The 22036-nt window shown below is 42.3% G+C and overlaps 1 protein-coding gene across 1 annotated transcript in view; it reads right to left on the minus strand.

The window, feature by feature from the left end:
• The window catches only part of LOC118018664 (DNA replication ATP-dependent helicase/nuclease DNA2-like), a 46453-nt gene extending 26481 nt beyond the window's left edge, over positions 1-19972 (minus strand). The window contains exons 1-6 of the mRNA XM_035017392.1: positions 19476-19972; positions 17880-18062; positions 16441-16624; positions 12144-12289; positions 7077-7208; positions 754-973 (exon numbers count right to left, since the gene is read on the minus strand). Coding sequence (XP_034873283.1) covers positions 754-973; positions 7077-7208; positions 12144-12289; positions 16441-16624; positions 17880-18062; positions 19476-19546 — 936 coding nt within the window. The 5' untranslated portion in view covers positions 19547-19972. The remainder of the gene's footprint in view (positions 1-753; positions 974-7076; positions 7209-12143; positions 12290-16440; positions 16625-17879; positions 18063-19475) is intronic.
• Positions 19973-22036: the final 2064 nt, after the last annotated feature.

Here is a 22036-nt window from a genome sequence, read left to right on the forward strand (position 1 = left end):
CATTAAAATCAGATTAAGAGTCAAAAATAAAAGAATGGATTTAGACTGATGTTTTCTAAGAGTATCCTATGTTAGATATTACATGAAAACAATAGTTCCATGGTAAATTAAGTTTAGGAAACAATGGGTTTATTTATTTTTTGTTTTGTTTTAAAGATTTTATTTATTTATTTGACAGAGAGAGACCCACAGTGAGAGAGGGAACACAAGCAGGGGGAGTGGGAGAGGGAGAAGCAGGCTTCCCACGGAGCAGAGAGCCCGATGTGGGGCTCGATCCTAGGACCCTGGGATCATGACCTGAGCCGAAGGCAGACGCTTAACGACTGAGCCACCCAGGCGTCTGAAACAATGGGTTTACACATACCTAAACCAAATCCATATTACTCTGATTTCTCAGAAACTTTAATATGCTACCATGCATCATTAAATCTCCAAATATACTTGGTTTCTTCAACTTTTATCACTAAGGAATTCTTTTTTTAGGAGTATCTGTTTAGTAGTTTGGCAACATAAACTTGGCAACACTGGCTTATAAATTCAGCTGTTGTATTTCTTTGCTAGAGAAAACTTTCTGCTGTAGACATGTATACATTTATAAACAATTTGAGTACCCTGGATACATCCCAAATTGAAAAGTACTATATGAAACTTAATACAAAAATCACCCAAATTGAACCAAAATATATAAAGCAGACCTATATTTTTCAGTATACTAAATATTCAGACAATTTTCTTATTAAGACTTATACCTACCTGACTACGGTGTTCAATAGAATTTAATTCTCTGCCAGTTTTAAGTTCCAATGGCATTATCTTATACTTCGTTTTACATCCTCGATGTATTTTCACACCAACTGTGACATCTATTTTGCCTTTCAATCCAAACCTTGGGGACCAAATGCTTTCTTCAATGTCCAATGAGTTTATGACTTCAATATTACACGATGAATTATTGTTATTACCATCACTTGGCCTAAAAAATTAAACACAAAAATACTTCATTAGAACACTAAGCACAGGGTGCCTGGGTGGCTCAGTTGGTTGGGCGTCTGCCTTCGGCTTGGGTCGTGGTCCTGGAGTCCCTGGATCAAGTCCCACGTCGGGCTCCCTGCTCGGCCGGGAGTCTGCTTCTCCTTCTGCCCTTCACCCTGCTTGTGTTCGCTCTCACTCACTTTCTCTCCCTCTCAAATAAATAAATAAAATATTAAAAAAAAAAAAGAACACAGCACATTTCTCTTTATGCTGTTATTGACTCTACTATACACAGAGAATGCAGGGATGGGAAACCAACAACATACGTTTACAGCAGTGATTCTCAAAGTGTGGTGCCTAGAGGAGCAGCATCAACATCACCTGGGAACTTGTAATAAAAGCAAATTCTCAGGCCCCACTCCAGACCTACTCAATCAGAAACTCTGCAGGTGAAGCCCAGCAATTTGTCTTACAAGCTCTGCAAGTAGGGGTGCCTGGGTGGCTCAGTCATTAAACATCTGCCTTTAGCTCAGGTCATGATTCCAGGGTCCTGGGATCAAGCCCCGCATCGGGCTCTCTGCTCAGTGGGGAGCCTGCTTCTCCCCCCTCCTCTGCCTGCCACTCTGCCTACTTGCGCTCTCTCTCCATCAAATAAATAAATAAAATCTCTAAAAATTAATTAATTAAAATAAAAATTGAGATTTAAAAGGCTTAAAAATTCTGACTGTCAGAATACATGATTTAGTTGACTTTGGTTGCTAATTTCATGTTATTTAGATCAGCAGCTATTTCTTAACAAATGAGAATATTTTCTAAGAGAAAGAAAATGACATCTTCAGTGATTCTTTTTTAAACATTTCAGGATGCTTCAAATATAATCTCCAGGAATATATGTATACTTCTGCAACCTCTGAGGAAGACAACAGAGGAATTCAGGGAAGCTACAACTTACCCGAAATTTCTTAAATATTATTCTGTTCTCTCTCTCCAAATGTTATCTAATTGTGTTATATATTTAAATATGCTCCTATGAAATAAAGCAAACTTTATTATTCATAAAATGTCACATGTATACTTAATAGAAGATAGGTAATGAAACTTTTAACACTGCTAATAAAATTCATTCCCCTAGAAAATGAAGTAATGTGATTTCAGACCTAGATCTGTGGAATAAATGACAGTATTTCAATTTAACTACTATGATTTTAATCAACATAATGCTGTAAAACTCCTTCGAGAACCACCTGATTGAGAATATGGTATTGTGAAGATGAAGAAAATTTACACTTAATTACCTATGGGTGAGAAAGTCTCTCTCTTTTTTTTTTAAGATTTTTATTTATTTGAGGGATGCCTGGGTGGCTCAGTTGGTTAAGCGACTGCCTTCGGCTCAGGTCATGATCCTGGAGTCCCGGGATCGAGTCCCGCATCGGGCTCCCTGCTCAGCAGGGAGTCTGCTTCTCCCTCTGACCCTCCCCTCTCTCATGTGTGCTCTCTCTCACTCATTCTCTCTCTCTCAAATAAATAAAATCTTAAAAAAAAAAAAAGATTTTTATTTATTTGACAGAGAGAGTGAGCACAAGGAGGAGGAGCAGCAAAGGGAGAAGGAGAAGCTAGCTCCCCGCTGAACACGACCCAAGCCAAAGGCAGACGCTCAACTAACTGAGCCACCCAGGCGCCCCAGGTTGTCTCTTTAAATGACCTTTAAAGGTCTCATTCTCTGTGCTAAAGTCTAAAGATTTTTTTCTTTAAAGATGGCTATATGGGCGCCTGGGTGGCTCAGTTGGTGAAGCGACTGCTTTCGGCTCAGGTCATGATCCTGGAGTCCCGGGATCGAGTCCCGCATCGGGCTGCCTGCTCGGCAGGGAGTCTGCTTCTCACTCTGACCCTCCCCCCTCTCATGTGCTCTCTCTCATTCTCTCTCAAATAAATAAATAAAATCTTTAAAAAAAAATAAAAGATGACTATAAACTGCTGCGAAAATGACACAAGCTAAAATACAGAGGAGCGCTTCCTTCACAGAAGGACATACAAGATTCCATTGGAAGTAACTGAAACAAACAAACAAAAAAGCCTTATACCAAGATACAGAGAGGAGAACACTGGGCTGGGAATCAAGAATTGTTACTGTAGACTCAGCCCCACCACTGGTTTTTCGTATAAAACCTGGACTAGTCACACCACTCACTGGATCTCAGTTTCCTTATTTGAAACCTAGGAGTTGATCTCAAAAATCCCTTTCAGGTCAAAGACAACTCTGAATCCCACACTTTCCCTGGCTTCCTAATATACTTGTTCCAGGCTACCTAATTCCTTGCTGGTCCATCATCAGCCTCATTCGATGGATTCTACTCCTCTCTCCCTCTGTCCTTACACAGCCCACTCTTAGCTGCCAGAGTTCCATGCCTCGTCTGTTGCCCTACATGTTCTCTCTAAGCAATGCCCTCCAGGTCTATGTTTTCAACTACCACCAGTAGAGAGTTCTTGGAGGGTTTTAGTCTCCCTGTAACACCAGGACCAATGCATGGAATACCTATATGCTGAATAGGTTAAGTCCATGAATCGATGAGAAAATGGCAGCTTATCACTGCAGAAACAATGAATAAATCTTAACCGAAAGAAAAAAACATGCAGACAAAATGCTAAAACAATTAAACAGTAAAAGAAAAGCTAATATCTGAAACAAGGAAAAGGGATATCCACCACAACTTTAATTCTCAAGCAAATTTAAATTACTCCAAAATAAATAATAAGGAAGGACCAGAAAGGTATATAGTGAGGGAGGGTAAACAAGGATAAAGAAATAATTAGGAACAACAGAGAACAAAAATTAAGTTTGTAATTATTACAGAAAATCAATAGAGACCAGAATGACAGAAATACTACAAAACAATGAAACAAATCAGGAGAATGACTACTTAAACATTTATCTGTTTATCACAGTGAAGACTAATGCACTGAGACCCACCCCCTGTTCTAGACATAGGCAATCTGCTCCAAAGAAATAATAAAGAACAAAGCATTTATAAATTAAACCCATTTATTACAGCCTTTTTTTTTTAAGGGAGGGAGCTACTGGTAAATTTAAGACCACTGCAGAAAAAAAGAATATGAAAAATAAACCCAAATCTAAAAGCACGATAAGCCTCATTTTTTTAAACTACCATTATTAAAATATATATCAAAATCCTGGCAAGCTGACTGTGGTTATGGTTACAGAACTCTACAAATATACTAAAAGTCACTGAGTTGTAAATAATAATAAAATAAATAAAAATAATTAAAATCCAGATACAGGACAGAGGCGCCTGGGTGGCTCAGTCGTTAAGCGTCTGCCTTCGGCTCAGGTCACGATCCCAGGGTCTTGGAATTGAGTCCCGCATCGGGCTCCCTGCTCCACGGGAAGCCCGCTTCTCCCTCCTCCACTGCCCCTGCTTGTGTTCCCTCTCTCGCTGTGTCTCTATCAAATAAATAAATAAAATCTTTTAAAAATAAATAAATAATAAAATCCAGACACAGGACATTTATTTTATTTTTTTTTAAAGATTTTATTTATTTATTCATGAGAGAGAGAGAGAGAGGCAGAGGCAGAGGGAAAAGCAGGCTCCCCATGGAGCAGGGAGCCCGATGCGGGACTCGATCCCAGGACCCTGGGATCATGACCTGAGCTGAAGGCAGACGCTTAACCGACTGAGCCACCCAGGCGTCCCCAGACACAGGACATTTAAACATTGCTAACAACCTTCTATAATGATTACAAAATTCTCAGAGAATTCTAGCAATATGTAAAAGGTGGTAAAATTTCCAAATATCTTTGATGAAGTAATCCACTTGGGAGATTTTAACGCCAAGAAATAAGTGTCCCGGGGCGCCTGGGTGGCTCAGTTGGTTAAACGACTGCCTTCGGCTCAGGTCATGATCCTGGAGTCCCGGGATCAAGTCCCACATCGGGCTCCCTGCTCAGCGGGGGGTCTGCTTCTCACTCTGACCCTCCCCCCTCTCATGTGCTCTCTCTCTAATAAATAAATAAAATCTTAAAAAAAAAAAAAGAAATAAGTGTCCCATAGGTCAACCCTTCCACTTGTATACTCTCATTCCTTCTCCCATATTCAAGACATAGCTGACCTTTCCCATCTCTCATGATGACTTCTGCCCTTTCTATGGAATTCTCCCCATCTGCATATGAACACATTATACCTGTCATCTTCAAAACAACAACAAAGCTCTCTTAGCTCCACATAAGCCTCTGGCTACCCTTCCATTTCTATGTGTCCCTCATATAACAAACCCTCACTATAGCTGTCTAACTCCCTGTCTCCAAATCCTCCTCTACCATTCTCCCTTGACATCCTTCTTATCACATTTTCTCCCCTGGAATCACTGCTGCCTTTTCTTTCCCTCACACTCCACATCCAATCCAAAACTACCAGTTCTACCGCTAAAGTCTGACTAAAGTCCAACTGATTCTCATCACTTCCACAACTCTCACTGTGGTCTCAGCCAAAGAAAATTTATATAAATGGAAGCTGTGCCTATTTATTTATTTAATTTTTTTTAAAAGATTTTATTTATTTCAGAGAGAGAATGAGAGACAGAGAGCACGAGACGGAGGAGGGTCAGAGGGAGAAGCAGACTCCCCGCTGAGCAGGGAGCCCGATGCAGGGCTCGATCCCAGGACTCCAGGATCATGACCTGAGCCGAAGGCAGTCGCCTAACCAACTGAGCCACCCAGGCGCCCCAGCTGTGCCTATTTAAAGAAAAAGAAAATGTTGCTCACTTAAGGGGAAAAGAAAGAAAAAAAAAAAGTTTTCTGGGGCGCCTGGGTGGCTCAGTCCTTAAGTGCCTGCCTTCGGCTCAGGTCATGATCCCAGGGTCCCGGGATCGAGCCCCACATCGGGCTCCCTGCTCCGCGGGAGGCCTGCTTCTCCCTCTCCCACTTGCCCTGCTTGTGTTCCCTCTCTCACTGTGTCTCTCTCTGTAAAATAAATAAATAAAATCTTAAAAAAAAAAAAAAAGGAAATTACATCACAACCCTCCCATGCAAGCAAGCTCTCCATCGGCCTCTTATCTAATCAGAATAGCAGCCAGAGTCCTGACATGGCTTATGAGGCCCCAGGAAAGCTACTTCTGCTCCTTCCTTCCTCACTCTGCTCCCGCCACACTGGCAGGTGTGCATCACCCGAGGGGCTTTTGCCTAGAATGCTCTTCCTGGGGAGAGCTGCGCAGCTACCTCTTTCATCTTCATGCTTCACCTCCACATCATCTTATCGGAGAGGCCTTTCACAATCATTCAGTGGAAATCATATGTCCCACCACCACTACTACCAACTCCATGTTCCTTCTTAGGTTGTTCTACCCTGCATTTACCACAGTCCGCACCCCCCCACCATTGTTTACTTGTTCAGTAGTACAGAATCCCCATGAAGTCAGCTGCTTTCCCCTCCCCCACCCCCGCTATGATAATCCCAGCACCTAGAACATTACCTGGCACATATTAGGCACTCAATAAATATTTGCTGAATGAGTAAACAATGATAGAGAAAAAATGTATTACTTATAAACTTATATGAATGCTTCTTTAAGGGGAAAAACAATAAAATACCAAATGCCAAACCGAGTTAAATGGTTAAACCCAGTATTTGAACAGATAGCACAAATCCACAAGACAATCAACATGTGACACAGTCCATATAGGATAGTAATAGAAATGCATACGAAATTAGGACCCCCAGACTATTTACAAATTGGTTATTTTATTTAAAAAACATACTGACAGGAGCACCTGGCTGGCTCAGTCGGTGGAGAATGCGACTCTTGATCTTTGAATTCAAGTCCCACATTGGGTGTAGAGATTACTTAAAAAAAAAAATGTTAAAAACATACTGATATACAAAAATCAGAAGATTTTATTATAACGAAAGTAGAATTTCTATTCATTAGATTATTTTTTGTTCTGGAAAGACACTCAGGACTGTAATTTATAAAATAAGCAAACAAAAAAGCTAGTTGTACTAACTAGACCTTTAAAAAGCTTTAATTCAATGTACAGAATAAAATCCTGATCTGAACATATGAACACCATATAAACAAAATGAGTTTCTTACAGAGAGAGCTGCATCTGGGGGAAGTCACCTGAAGTGTATTTATGCATGAAATCTCCGGCCCATTTAGAAAATGAAGGAAGATACTCCTCTACTTCTTGTTTTATCTCCTCTTGATTCAGATTTAAGCGATACCTGCAAAATAAGAGATTAAACAAGAAAGCATAAATATGGAAAAAGTAAATAAGGACAAAAACATCCAAATAAACAAGTTATCCATCAACTAATTAACGGATGTATAATGTGATGTATACATGGGGCACCTGGCTGCCTCAGCTGGTAGAACGTAGAGTGTGCGACTCTTGATCTCGGAGTCATGGGTTCAAGCCCTACATTGGGGATAGAGTGTACTTTAAATAAAGAAAATCCTTTTTTTTTTAAAGATTTTATTTATTTATTTGACAGAGAGAGACACAGTGAGAGAGGGAACACAAGCAGGGGGAGTGGGAGAGGGAGAAGCAGGCTTCCCGCGGAGCAGGGAGCCCAATGCAGGGCGCGATCCCAGGACTCTGGGACCATGACCCGAGCTGAAGGCAAACGCTTAACCACTGAGCCAACCAGGCGCCCCATAAAATCTTCTTTTTAAATGTGGTGTATACATAGAATGGAATATTATTCAGCCTTAAAACAGAAGAGAGCAGAGGCCTATCAGTCCACCAAAAGAACTGATTCAGCAGAGAAAACAAAATTAGCAACCCTAGCTCTGCCAAGATTGCTTCTCCTGAGCACAGTGGCAACCTCAAGCTGAAAGAGAAGCTGACATTCCTCAGGGGAGCAACTGCTAATACAAGAAAGCCCCAAATAATCACACATTCAGACTACCAGAGGCAAAGGTTATCCTTTGCAAAAGGCTGCTTGAAATCTGGCAAAGTCCTTGGCTAGCAGCAACATGCCACACCTTAGCACTTACGCCCCTGACACAGCCATCGGATGTCACCACATGCCAGGCCCCAGCCACTAGGCTGTGTGGCGAGAAGAGGCCTGAAGGCAAGGTGAGCAAGACCAGCTCTGCCCATTGCAGTGGGTGCCCCTGAACCCACGGGGCACACCAGGATGTCCAGGGCCCTGCTCAGCCTGTTCTATGACTAGTGTCTTCATGGTTTAAAGCCCATCATATGTACCATGATGTATACTACTTAATCTTACAAAAAGAATCTACACACATCTAACAGGTGAATCCAAGTAAAGAGTATATGAATGCTGTCTGCACTAATCTTGCAACATTTCTCTAAATTTGAAATTATTTCCAAATAAAAAGATTTTTTAAATGTTTTAAGCACATATATTCTCTGGCCCAACAATTCTACTTCTACGTATTTAACCCAAATATATGCCTCACAGGTATGAAATAAAGGATATATAAAGGTATTTCCTGGGTTTTTTTTTTTAAGATTTATTTATTTATTAGAGGTACAGAGAGCAAGAGAGAGTGACCAGAGACAGAAGCAGAGGGAGAGGGAGAGAAAATCTCAAGCAAACTCCACACTGAGCACGGAGCCCAAGGCAGGGCTCAATCCCACGATCCCAAGATCATGACTTGAGCTGAAATCAAGAGTTGGACGCTCAACCAACTGGGCCACCCAGGGGCCCCTAAAGGTATTTCTTATACAATTGCTAATAAAAGCAAAGATTGAAATGCCAGAGGGATACTTAAATAAATTATAATACATTCATACAACGAAATATTATGCCATTATTAATGAAAAATGACAGTTCAGGGGCACCTGGGTGGCTCAGCCGGTTGAGCATCGGACTCTTGATTTCAGCTCAGGTCATGATCCTGGGATTATGAGATCAAGCCCTGCAACAGGCTCAGCGCTGGGCTGGGTGTGGAGCCTGCTTAAGTTTTTCTCTCTCCCTCTCCTTCTGCTTCTACCACCCCCCACCCACTCTTTCTCTCAAAAAAAAAAAAAAAAGAGTCAGCTCAGTAAGCACTAATATGGAATGATCACCAAGCTTAACCTTTAAGTGCACAATAATGTGCATAGTATTCTACAATTTACCTAACAAAAAAAAATGTGTACACATACCCACACACACATACCATCACACATAAACATTTGAAATCTCTGTGTAAGGACATGCAAGAAACTGGTAACAGTGGTTGCCTTTGGGGCACCTGAGCAGCTCAGTTGGTCAAGTGTCTGCCTTCAGCTCAGGTCGTGATCCCAGGGTCCTGGGATTGGATTCCTCATCGGGGCTCCCTGGGATTGAGTCCCACATTAGGTTCCTTGTCTTCTGCATTTAAATTCTCCTTTATTATTTTAGCCAAGTCACAGCAAAACAACATGTAACAGCCTGGTCTTTCCAGATATTATTAAGATACTTAAGGTAGGATCTTCAAGCCTAGACTTTTATAGGTATTAACAAGAGGGTAAAGCATAGAAGATAAAAATCTGGGGGCACCTGGGTGGCTCAGTGGGTTAAGCATCCAACTGTTGATTTAGCTCAGGCCTTGATCTCAGGGCTGTGAGTTCAAGCCCCACGGTGCGCTCCACACCGGGTGTGGAGCCTGTATTTAAAATAAAATCTGTTCTGGGGCGCCTGGGGTGGCTCAGTCATTAAGCGTCTGCCTTCGGCTCAGGTCATGGTCCCAGGGTCCTGGAATCGAGCCCCGCATTGGGCTCCCTGCTCTGCGGGAGGCCTGCTTCTCCCTCTCCCACTCCCCCTGCTTGTGTTTCCTCTCTTGCTGTCTCTGTCAAAAAATAAATAAAAATCATGGGGCGCCTGGGTGGCTCAGTTGGTTAAGCGACTGCCTTCGGCTCAGGTCATGATCCTGGAGTCCCTGGATCGAGTCCCGCATCGGGCTCCCTGCTCGGCAGGGAGCCTGCTTCTCCCTCTAACCCTCCCCCCTCTCATGTACTCTCTCTCTCTCATTCTCACTCTCTCAAATAAATAAATAAATCTTTAAAAAAATAAATAAATAAATAAATAAATAAAAATCTTAAAAAAACAAACAAACAAAAAATAGCAAAATAAAATCTGTTCTAAGGACTGTAATAAGATAGAAGGATCGATGAGAGGGTAGAAAAGAACTTTCAACCTGTTGTTTTAGGGCCTGGGAATTTTTTAAAAAGTTTCCACTTGATGGGACGGACGCCTGACTGGTTCAGTCAGTAGAGCATGCAACTCTTGATCTTGGGGTAGTGAGTTTTCATCCCACACATGGGGCAGAGTTTACTTTAAAAAAAAAAAAAAAGCGGCACTATGGCTTCCTACTTGCTCACTTTCTTAGACCCTTTAATCTGAAGTAGCAGCTGCTATGTTGTGAGGAGAGGCTCACGTGGCAAGAAACTGAAGCCTCATGACAACAGCTGTGAGTGTATCATCGTGGAGGCAGGTCCTCCCTTCAAAGGACTGCAGCTCCAAATGGGAGACCCTGAGCCCGAAGCATCCAGCTAAGCCACCTCTGCATTCCTAACCTACAGAAACTATAAGATAATTGATTACTTGTCATTTTAAGCCACTAAGTTTTTTGTTTGTTTGTTTTTTTAAGCTACTAGGTTTTGATTTGTTTCAGGGCAATGATCAATACAACACACAACAGGTATCACTGTACGTTGATTAGGGTATGACAAAAAAAGTTAAAACTCTGAAATGCCAAGGCGGGGGGCGCCTGGGTGGCTCAGTCGTTGAGCGTCTGCCTTCGGCTCAGGTCATGGTCCCAGGGTCCTGGGATCGAGTCCCACGTCGGGCTCCCTGCTCGGCGGGAAGCCTGCTTCTCCCTCTCCCACTCCCCCTGCTTGTGTTCCTGCTCTCGCTATCTCTCTCTCTCTCTCTGTCAAATAAATAAATAAATAAATAAATCTTAAAAAAAAAAAAAAAAAACCTCTGAAATGCCAGAAACAAGTGTTGGCAAGGATGTGGGGGGAAAAAAACCCAAAAACCCTCATGTACTGTTGGTGGGAATGCAAACTAGTGCAGCCACTGTGGAAACAGTATAGAGGTTCCTCAAAAAATTAAAAATAGGGGCGCCTAGGTGGCTCAGTCAGCTAAGAGTCTGCCTTCAGCTCAGGTCATGATCCCGGGGTCCTAGGATCAAGCCCTGAGTTGGGCTCCCGGCTCAGCGGGGAGTGTGCTTCTCCCTCTGCCCCTCCCCCCGCTCCTGCTCTCTCCCTCTCAAATAAATAAATAAAATATTTTTTAAAAAAATAAAAAAGAAAATGTTTTAGGACAATAGATTATGTCATTAGTAAATCAGTTGTATGGCATTTTAACTTTTTTTTTTTTTTAAAGATTTTATTTATTTATTTGAGAGAGAGAGCACATGAGAGGGGGGAGGGTCAGAGGCAGAAGCAGGCTCCCTGCCGAGCAGGGAGCCCGATGCGGGACTCGATCCGGGGACTCCAGGATCATGACCTGAGCCGAAGGCAGTCGCTTAACCAACTGAGCCACCCAGGCGCCCCCAGTTGTGTGGCATTTTAGAACATGTATTTTCCACATAAACAGGGAAAGAGAATTACATCTGGGGAAAAATTACATTACAACTAGTTTGGAAATCAAAATTACCCCTAATAAAAATACTTCTGTGAAAAAACATGGTCTGCAACAAGAGTCACAAAGAAACAGCAGAATATGTTGACGCTCTGCATGTAGTCACTCATAAAATGCCAACAATTAGCCATTTGTGGGCTTATGTATATTTTCTCCACTGTCACAAAAAGTCAGCAAAATAGGTATTATCACCTTTTTCAAAATTTTTAAGTAACCTGTTCAATCCTAAAAACTAGAATTTAAAACTAGGTCCATCTGACTCCCAAACCCATACAATTTACAGTATGTCACATTTCTAGAAGTAAGCCAAATGTTTTTCACACTCTCAGAGAGCAGCTGAAGAGTCTATTGTGCAGGTGTACAGAATATCCAGATATTTTTAGCTCAAGAGTTTCTATTCTGCAATTTCAGAAGCTCCTCACAGAACTGCAGTGGGGTACTACATCCCTGAATCTGCATTCTAGTATTACTCTGATTTATATTTAATAGTCTAATAACCAAATACCTTATAATAGATTACAGGAAAGAATGTTCTATAATAAAATAGTACCTACAGTACATCTTGTAACTACTTACATTTCCTTAAGATGCCTTATTTCTTGAACAGTTTGAAAAGCAAATTCTTGTAGCTTTTCTGGGGCAAAGCTATTGCTTATTGCTTTTTGAAATACTTCATGAAGAACTGTACCAATCAGCATTTGGTGTGTGGCCGGTTCAGAGCTCTATTAAAAAAAAAATCATACATTTTACTACAAGACATATTAACAGACATGATCCCATATTTATTACCTATCCTATTAAACCACCACAGCCAAAGTGCACTGGTGAGACAAATGCCAAAATATTAAACAATTTTTTTTTCTAGTTAGTAAAATTATAGATGACTTTCACTTTAAGATTTTTTTTTTAATTTATTCATTTGAGAGAAAGAGAGAGCACAAGCATGGGGAGAGGCAGAGGGAGAAGCAGACTCCCCACTGAAAAGGGAGCCCAACGTGGGACTCAATCCCAGGGCCCTGAGATCATGACCTGAGCCAAAGGCAGACGCTCAACTGACTGAGCCACCCAGGTGCCCAACTTGCACTTTCTTCTATTCAGAATTACCTGATTTTACAAGCATGTTATTTTTTTAAAAATCAGTAATTTCCATTTTGAAATCAATAGAAGTAACCCTATATGAAAAAGTTCAATGTATTCTCAAACGCTTAACATATTCTTTTCTAATTTCACTTTATAATCTACTCAAATAAAACCCAATAAAGCCATAACTCCTAAATTCATGTAAGTGAAAGATATTACTCAAACAGGGGTGCCTGGGTGGCTCAGTCATTAAGCGTCTGCCTTCAGCTCAGGTCATGATCCCAGGGTCCTGGGATCGAGCCCCGCATCGGGCTCCCTGCTCTGCGGGAAGCTTGCTTCTCCCTCCCCCAGCCCCCTGCTTGTGTTCCTTCTCTCGCTGTCAGATAAATAAATAAAATCTTTAAAAAAAAAAAAAGATATTACTCAAACAAGCTTTAAACTTACAACAGAGATTTCTGACGAGTTTCCTCCACTCAAAAAGAAACAGTATTTTAAAAAAGAAAAAAAAGACACAGTATTTCTCAATTAACTCTATTCTTAGCCTAAACCTTCCTCTTAAAGATACCAAAGTAGATAAAGCCACCAAAACATGCTTCAGGAATTTTAAAAATTAATTTACAGGGGCGCCTGGGTGGCTCAGTCGTTAAGCGTCTGCCTTAGGCTCAGGTCATGATCCCAGGGTCCTGGGATCAAGCCCCGCATTGGGCTCCCTGCTCAGTGGGAAGCCTGCTTCTCCCTCTCCCACTCCCTGTTTGTGTTCCCTCTCTCACTGTGTCTCTCTCTGGCAAATAAGTAAAATCTTAAAAAAAAAAAAAAAATTTAATTTACAGAGGGACTCTCTATACTATTTATGCAAGTTTTTCTGAGTCTAAAATTATTGCAAAATAAAAGGTTTTTATAAAAATTTTTAAATATTCAGGTCTGCTTTATAAAATATGGTTAAAAGAGAAGTCAATAGACCCCCACCACCACCAATGAAAATATCAAGCTGATTTTTCTACAATTAGGGGCGCCTGGGTGGCTCAGTCGTTAAGCGTCTGCCTTCAGCTCAGGTCATGATTCCAGGTCCTGGGATTGAACCCCGTATCGGGCTCCCTGCTCGGCAGGAAGGCTGCTTCTCCCTCTCCCACTCCCTCTGCTTGTATTCCCTCTCTCGCTGTGTCTCTGTCAAATAAATAAATAAAATCTTTAAAAAAATAAATAAAAGTTAAAACTACAATTAATTGATAACTAAGACTATTGGAAAATGTCTATTTAGGCATTTTTCCTTCTTTTTTTTTTTCTTTGCTCAGCTGTATTTTTGGCTTTCTACATACATATAAATTGTATAATTTAAAAAATACCCCAGGGACACCTGGGTGGCTCAGTCGTTAAAGCATCTGCCTTCGGCTCAGGTCATGATCCCAGGGTTCTGGGATCGAGCCCTGCATCAGGCTCCCTGCTCCACGGGAAGCCTGCTTCTCCCTCTCCCACTCCCCCTGTTTGTGTTCCCTCTATCACTGTGTCTGTCAAATAAATAAAATTTTTTAAGAAAAAAATACCCCGAAAGGAAGAAACTCTTTTAACAAATAAAACCCAGGGGCGCCTGAGTGGCTCAGTCGTTAAGTGTCTGCCTTCGGCTCAGGTCATGATCCCAGAATCCTGGGATCGAGCCCCACATTGGGCTCCCTGGTCAGCGGGGAGCCTGCTTCTCCCTCTCCCACTCCCCCTGCTTGTGTTCCCTCTTTCACTGTGTCTCTCTCTGTCAAATAAATAAATAAAATCTTTAAAAAAATAAAAAATAAAACCCAGGTTCTTCAACAAATGGCACTGAAGCAAAGAGGGTGAGTATAAGGCAGAACCAACAGAGATTAAAAGAAACTCAGGAGGGCGCCTGGGTGGCTCAGTTGGTTAAGCGACTGCCTTCAGCTCAGGTCACGATCCTGGAGTCCTGGGATCGAGTCCCGCATCGGGCTCCCTGCTCAGCGGGGAGTCTGCTTCTCCCTCTGCCCCTCCCCCCTCTCATGCTCTATCTCATTCTCTCTCTCAAATAAATAAAATCTTAAAAAAAAAAGAAGAAACTCAGGAGACATACCAACCAAACATAACACAAAGACCTTGTTTGAGAGAACCTGGCTGGCTTAGGGGGCACGCAAATCTTGATCTTGGGGTTGTGGGTTTGAGACCTACACTGGGGTTAGAGACTACTTAAAAAAACTACAATCTTAAGGGGTGCCTGGGTGGCTCAATTGGTTAAGCATTTGACCCTTAATAACCACTCAAGTCATGATCTCACAGTCTTGTGATCAAGCCCTGCCACAGGCTCTGTGCACTCAGCGCAGAGACTGCTTCATATTCTCTCTCCTTCCCACCCTCTCTGTCAAATAAATAAAATCTTTAAAAAATAATAAATACAGTCTTCAAAAAAAAAAGAAAAAAAAAAAGACCTTGTTTGGATTCTGTCTGATTCTAAGAAAACAACTGAATAAAAAGATATTTTCTTGGGAACCTGGGTGGCTCAGTCGGTTAAGCATATGCCTTTGGCTCAGGTCATGATCTCAGAGTCCTGGGATGGGTGAGCATCAGGCTCCCTGCTCAGCGGGGAGCCTATTTCTCCCTCTGCCTGCCGTTCCCCCTGCTTGTGCTCTTTCTCCCTCTCTGAAAAATAAATAAAATCTAAATCTATCTATCTATCTATCTATCTATCTTTTTAAAAAAAGATTTTATTATTTGAGAGAGCACAAGCGAGAGAGAGAGAGAGAGAGAGAGAGAGAGAGAGAGAGTGAGTGCACAAGCAGGGGGGAGGGGCAGAGGAAGAGAGAGAAGCAGATTCCCCACTGAGCAGGGAGTCTGATTCAGGGCTCGATCCCAGGACCCCAGGATCATGACCTGAACTGAAGGCAGATGCTTCATCAACTGAACCATACAGGAGCCCCTTAAAAGATATTTTCAATAAAAGACATTACAGGAGCGCCTGGGTGGCTCAGTCAGTTAAGCGTCCAACTTTTGATCAGCTCAGATCACATGATCTCAGGGTCATGAGATGGAGCTGCACGACGGAGCTATATCCAGCTTGGTGCTGAGCATAGAGCCTGCTTGAGATTCTCCCTCCCTCTCCCCCCACCTGCAAGGACACTCTCTCTCTCTCAAAAAAAAATAAAAAGATAAAAGATGCTACAGATAGGGGCGCCTGGGTGGCTCATTCGTTAAGCGTCTGCCTTCGGCTCAGGTCATGATCCCAGGATCCTGGGATCGAGCCCCACATCAGGCTCCCTGCTCAGCGGGAAGCCTACTTCTCCCTCTCCCACTCCCTCTGCTTGTGTTCCCTCTCTCGCTGTGTCTCTCTCTCTGTCAAATAAATAAATAAAATCTTTAAAAAAAAAAAAAAAGATGCTACAGATAAATTGGGCATTATAATAATTTAAGGAATTACTGTTCATTTGTATGATAAAGATATATTTTTTAAAGATCCTCAGCTTTCATTTACTTGCAAAATAATGTTTGAAAACAGCAAAATGGATACATGGGAGTTTACTTAAAAAAAAAGTGTGGGGCGCCTGCGTGGCTCAGTCCGTTAAGCATCTGCCTTCTGCTCAGGTTATGGTCCCAGAGTCCTGGGATCAAGCCCCACATCGGGCTCCTTGCTCAGCGGGGAGCCTGCTTCTCCCTCTCTCTCTGCCCTCCCCCTGCTCATTCTTGTTCTCTCTCATTCTCTCTCAAATTAATAAATAAAATCTAAAAAAAAAAGAAAAAGTGTAAAAGTGCTCTGTAACTCTAAAACCCTGTAGAAACATTAGCTGTTAATATTATTCACCCTAAAAGTTTCATTCAGGACAGCTCTTCTCATACACCGAATACTACTGGCTATGCTTGTGCCAGAAATCAGCATGTCTGGATATAGAATTAAATATCCAAAATCTTCATCTATTATCCAAGTATCAGATAGGCAGTCTCCCTCCAAATGAATGATGTCCCCTGGCTCCACTGGTAAAGAGCACCTACGAACAAAGCAAAGTATACATAGTTTAGATTCCTACATTTAAACATATTAAGGAAGCCTCAAAAGTAAATGAATATTTTATCTGAAGGAATAGTATTTGTAAATTTCTGGGTCTTTCAAAAAAATTTAATACTAGGATGCAGTCTTTTGAATCAACTCCTAGTCACTCTACTCCTTTCTACCTTTGAAATATACCTGAGAATACTCAAGGGTCTTCCTTAAATACCCAAAAGGAAAACTGCTTAATGTTATCATCTACTGCAAAAGCTACAAATCTTTAATAGTGTTAGTACATAGCTCCAATTATGGATTAGGTTGTTTCTTTTTTTTTTTTTTTTTAAAGATTTTATTTATTTATTTGAGAGAGAGAGAGCATGAAAGGGGGGAGGGTCGGAGGGAGAAGCAGACTCCCTGCCGAGCAGGGAGCCGGATGCAGGACTCGATCCAGGGACTCCAGGATCATGACCTGAGCCGAAGGCAGTCGCTTAACCAACTGAGCCACCCAGGTGCCCGGATTAGATTGTTTCAATAATAATTCTCTCATTCTTAAGACTTCTAGCATATCGGGGCACCTAGGTGGCTCAGATGGTTAAGCGTCTGCCTTCGGCTCAGGTCATGATCCCAGGATCCTGGGATCGAGCCCCGCATCAGGCTCCCTGCTTGGCAGGGAACCTGCTTCTCCCTCTCTCTCTACTGTTCCCTCTCGCTCTATCAAATAAATAAAATCTTTAAAAAAAAAAAAAAGACTTCTAGCATATCTACAGTTTCTGTAAGTCTTGAGGCATGAAGCCAAACCCAATGTGTTAATAAAATCATATTTATAATTTTTATCTAGACAAAGACTCTAAATAGACAAAAATTAGACCTCCACTTTCTTGCATTTCCCCTTCATCCCTCACATACCATACTTTGCTTGAGTAGAGAAATCTAGGGTTTAAGAATGTTCGTATGCTGTAATTAATTTTGCTCTTAGTGAAAAGCTGCAATCTTAAAAAGTACTGGGAAATTTTGGAAGTAGTCATTTATAAGTCCCTTTGTAGTTAATTTTCAAATGACAATAAAAACCAAGTTCCAGAATAAGGAGCTGGAGATGCTGGGGTAACAAGCACAATTTTTACATGAAATTAATTCAGGTTCACATCTACTCCCTTTATTAACAATTAAATTACAGCAACATCCACACAAGCCTATGTGATGAGTTTTAAGATGGTACCCTTAAGCCAGATAGGTGCTCAAAGTCACACGAAAATTACCAGTTATTCCTAAGGATACACAGTTCTTTATTTTCTAGTGACTGGGAAGCAGTGATGATTAGGTGTTTTTCATGGGTTCCTTCTTCATTCTGTACAATATTGACTGCTAATACCAGGTACCGGTTATCCATTCCTCGGCTCAGAACTGTTTTAGAAAAGGAAGCTTCCACCTTCTTCTGAAATCTGAAACATATACAAATACAACTACTGTACCATGAAATAAGAAGCCATCGAATTTCCTTTATCTACAAACCAACCTTCTCAATTTTCTAGGTTTGTTTCTTCTAGAAAGCTTATCATAATGACCATTAGCTAAATAGGTAAAAATTAAGAGAGTAAGGGCACAGCAGAATTCCTATGATAAAAACTTCCCAGAAGTAATGCCATTTAAAACATGCTTATGATATGGATTTTTCCAAATACTGTATAAGTTCTTAGGAGGAGCTCTGTGGGACATCCATGATAATGAGGATTAAGGATAAATTGAAAAATACTAAATAACAAATTCCTACCACTGGTGCAAACCTTCCCAAAGTACAAGCAAAAGGAAATGTCTTGGACACTATCCTTTTTGTAAATGAAAGGGATATTTGTTAGGGAAAAGCATAGTGTGGGTGGTTTGCTGAAGACCTACTGTGAGTCAGCGTTACATTAATCTTTAGGCCTACTTAGAAATCATCTACTCCAAACTACTCTTTAATGAAGAAAATCTTTCTATAAAATCTCAGTGAGAATCAACTAGCCCCTACCTCGCAGAGAAAAGCAAGCTTACTACCTGTCATGTTAGCTCATTCCTTCATAGAGCAACTCAGACATTTCTTATTTATAATGGGCAAGTCAACTTCACAATACTTCTATCCATTAATCCTAGCCGCCTGAAAACGATGCAGAATTCTCTAATCGTTCTAGAAAACATTAAGTCCCTCATTAGTCTTTCCAGTTTGACTGCAGTCTTTGTCAGTGACAGTACAACAGAATCCAACGTCATTACCTCTCTAATTGTAATACCCAACCCTAGGTTCTATTACTTTGTAATGGCCTCATTCACCTACTCCAGGAAGCCTCAGGCCATGAATTTCCCAAGGTCGGCTGGGATGCCTTAAGGACTTTCGCAAATGATAATGCTGATCAAAACCCAAAATGCAAAGATCCGTAAACAATAATTAGCATCATTATTATTAATTGAAAATAATTCCACACCATGATTGTGGGTCAAGCTGCCCTAACCATTTAGTCCAAGTTGAGGGTAGAGAGCTCTCCTGGGACAAGATTCCCCAACGAAACCTTGAGAAAAGCATCTAGCAGTTGCAATTGCCCTTTACGAGGGCGTTTAAGTGGCTGGCACGCCCTGAATTCAGGCAAGTGATATGAAGAGAAAGAATGAACTGCTGGGTGAGCAGTCTTTGGGCTCTGGCCCGAGTGTGGCCCCAGAGAGAACACTACGAAGCAGACCCCAGCTCCGGAAACTCGTCGGGCGCCCGGAGCCGAGTCACTGAATTCCGAGCCCGGCTCCGCCGAGACGTGGGTGCGGCCTCTCCCGCGCCTTTCTTTCAAATCTCCCGCCTGGCTCCCAGACCCTCCCTCCGCTCCGCTCACAGCTCCGCCGGCCGCTCGGCCTCTTCCTGGAGACTCTTCTTCAGCAGCTCCAGTTCTTCCAGTTGCGCCATGGCAGGCGCGGAGAATGCAAACTGTCGCCAGGTAAAATCAGGGAAACACAGCCGCTCCAACGAGAAAAAGAAGCGCGAGTTTGTGAGGCGCCGCGCGCATGCGCCTCCCCGCGTGCTCCCCAGGGACCTGCGCGAAGGGGCCCCTCCCAGCCCCGCGGGTTCCACGCGGAGCCCCGGGTGGCGGTGTTCCGAACAGACAGTCTTTGCTCCCTTGCTTTAGGGTTTGGGAAACAGGGAGTCTTCATAATCGGGCCCAGACTAAATGCTTCCGCACTTTCCTTAGAAACGCCAATCTTTGCTCAACACAGACTCGTAGAACAGAACCGATGGCCCAAACCCAAGTGTCCCTTGTTAGCTTGCAGAATTTTCCATTTTGGGGAGAAACAAGCTCCCCTCCTTTTTTTTTAGATTTTATTTATTTTTTTGAGCGCGCGAGAGAGAGAGCACTGGCGGGGAGGGGCAGAGGGAGAAGCAGACTCCCCGCTGAGAACGGAGCCGCAGGCCGGCTGGATCTCAGGACCCTGAGATCATGACCTGAGTGGAAGGCAAGCAGAGGTCTAACCAACTGAGGCACCCAGGTGCCCCTGCCTTTTTTTGATTTTGTTTTGTTTTTTGCTTTTTGTTTTGTTTTTAAGATTTATTTAGTTTAGGGCGCCTGGGTGGCTCAGTTGGTTAAGCGACTGCCTTCGGCTCAGGTCATGATCCTGGAGTCCCGGGATCGAGTCCCGCATCGGGCTCCCTGCTCGGCGGGGAGTCTGCTTCTCCCTCTGACCCTATCCCCTCTCATGTGTTCTCTCTCTCTCTCATTCTCTCTCTCTCTCAAAAAAAAAAAAAATCTTTAAAAAAGATTTATTTAGTTTAGAGAGAGAAAGAGCGCGCGCGAGCATGAGCAGGGAGGAGCAGAGGGAGAGATTAGGGAGCCCCAGGTGGGGCTGAATCTCAACACCACCCAGGAGCCCTTACTCGTCTTTGTTTTGTGGAAAACTCATTGAGAAAATAGAAGCTGTCAGTTAGGAACTTCCTCATCATGCCACAACTAAATCTATAAAAGTACTAATATCTGTACTTGTCTTATAACCTATTTCCACTTTTTTCAACAGTGGACAAAGCAATCCTACTTGTACTCGTTCTCGAGGGCATTGCTTCTTCAGCTATGACATAATTGGGTTTAGAGATTACTTAAATTAAAAAAAAATTTTTAAGGGGTGCCTGGGGGCTCAGTCGTTTAAGCCTCTACATTTGGCTGGGGTCATGCCCGGAGTCAGGGCTCCTTGCTCAGCGGGGAGCCTGCTTCTCTCCCTCTGCCCCTCTGTCTGTGGTTCTACCTGTTCTATCAAATAGAAAAAAGATTTTTGTGAAAAAAGATTTTATTTACTTATTTGTCAGAGAGAGACAGAACATAAATAGGGGGAGCGGCAGGCAGAGGGAGAAGCAGGCTCCCCGCTGAGCAAGGAGCCCAATATGGCCCCAGCTGAAGGCAGAAGCTTAACCGACTGAGCCACCCAGGAGTCTCCCCCCCACCAAAAAATAATCTTTAAAAAAATAATATACTAGGGAATATTTCTGAATGAAAGGTGTTAAAAATAATAAAAATGAATGAAATGTGTTAAAAATAATAAAATGATCACCTCATAAAGCTATCATCCAATTTTATAATTTTTTTAAGATTTTATTTTTTAAGTAATCTCTAAACCCAACATGAGGCTCAAACTCACAACCCCAAGGTCAAGAGTCACATGCTTGTCTGACTGAGCCAGACAGGCACCCCCATCATCCAATTTTATTTATTTATTTATAAGATTTTATTTATTTGTCAGAGAGAGCACAAGCAGGGGCAGCAGGCAGAGGGAGAAGCTGGCTCCCCGCAGAGCAGGGATCCTGGCGCGGGACTGGATCCCAGGACCCTGGGATCATGACCAAAGCCCAAGGCAGATGCTTAACCAACTGAGCCACCCAGGTATCCCCCATCATCCAATTTTAAAATAATCTTTATCAAAAGTTATCTTTTGGAGCAGGCGCCTGGGTGGCTCAGATGGTTAAGCGTCTGCCTTCGGCTTAGGTCATGATCCCAGGGTCCTGGGATCCAGTACCGCCTTGGGCTCCTTGCTCATCCGGGAGCTTGCTTCTCCCTCTGTCTGTCGCTCCCCCTGCTTGTGCTGTGTCTTTCTCTCTCTTTCTCTGACAAATAAAATCTTTTTAAAAAACAAATAAAAAAGTTGTCTTTTACATTCATGTTAATTCATACAAAAATTATGAGAAATTTCTTGAAAAAAAAGAAAAAGACTTGTCGGTAATAGATACAGATTTTCTACCTGTGACACCACACTCAGCCGGTTTTCCTCCAACCTTACAGGCCCTCCTCGATCTCCTTTACTGTCTCTTCATTTTCTTTTTTTTTTTTAATATTTTATTTATTTATTTGACAGAGAGAGACACAGCGAGAGAGGGAACACAAGCAGGGGGAGTGGGAGAGGGAGAAGCAGGCTTCCC

The sequence above is a fragment of the Mirounga leonina genome, unplaced genomic scaffold, assembly GCF_011800145.1.
Source record: "Mirounga leonina isolate KUSES-001 unplaced genomic scaffold, KU_Mleo_1.0 Mir_107, whole genome shotgun sequence".
In the NCBI taxonomy this organism is placed as follows: Eukaryota; Metazoa; Chordata; class Mammalia; order Carnivora; family Phocidae; genus Mirounga; species Mirounga leonina.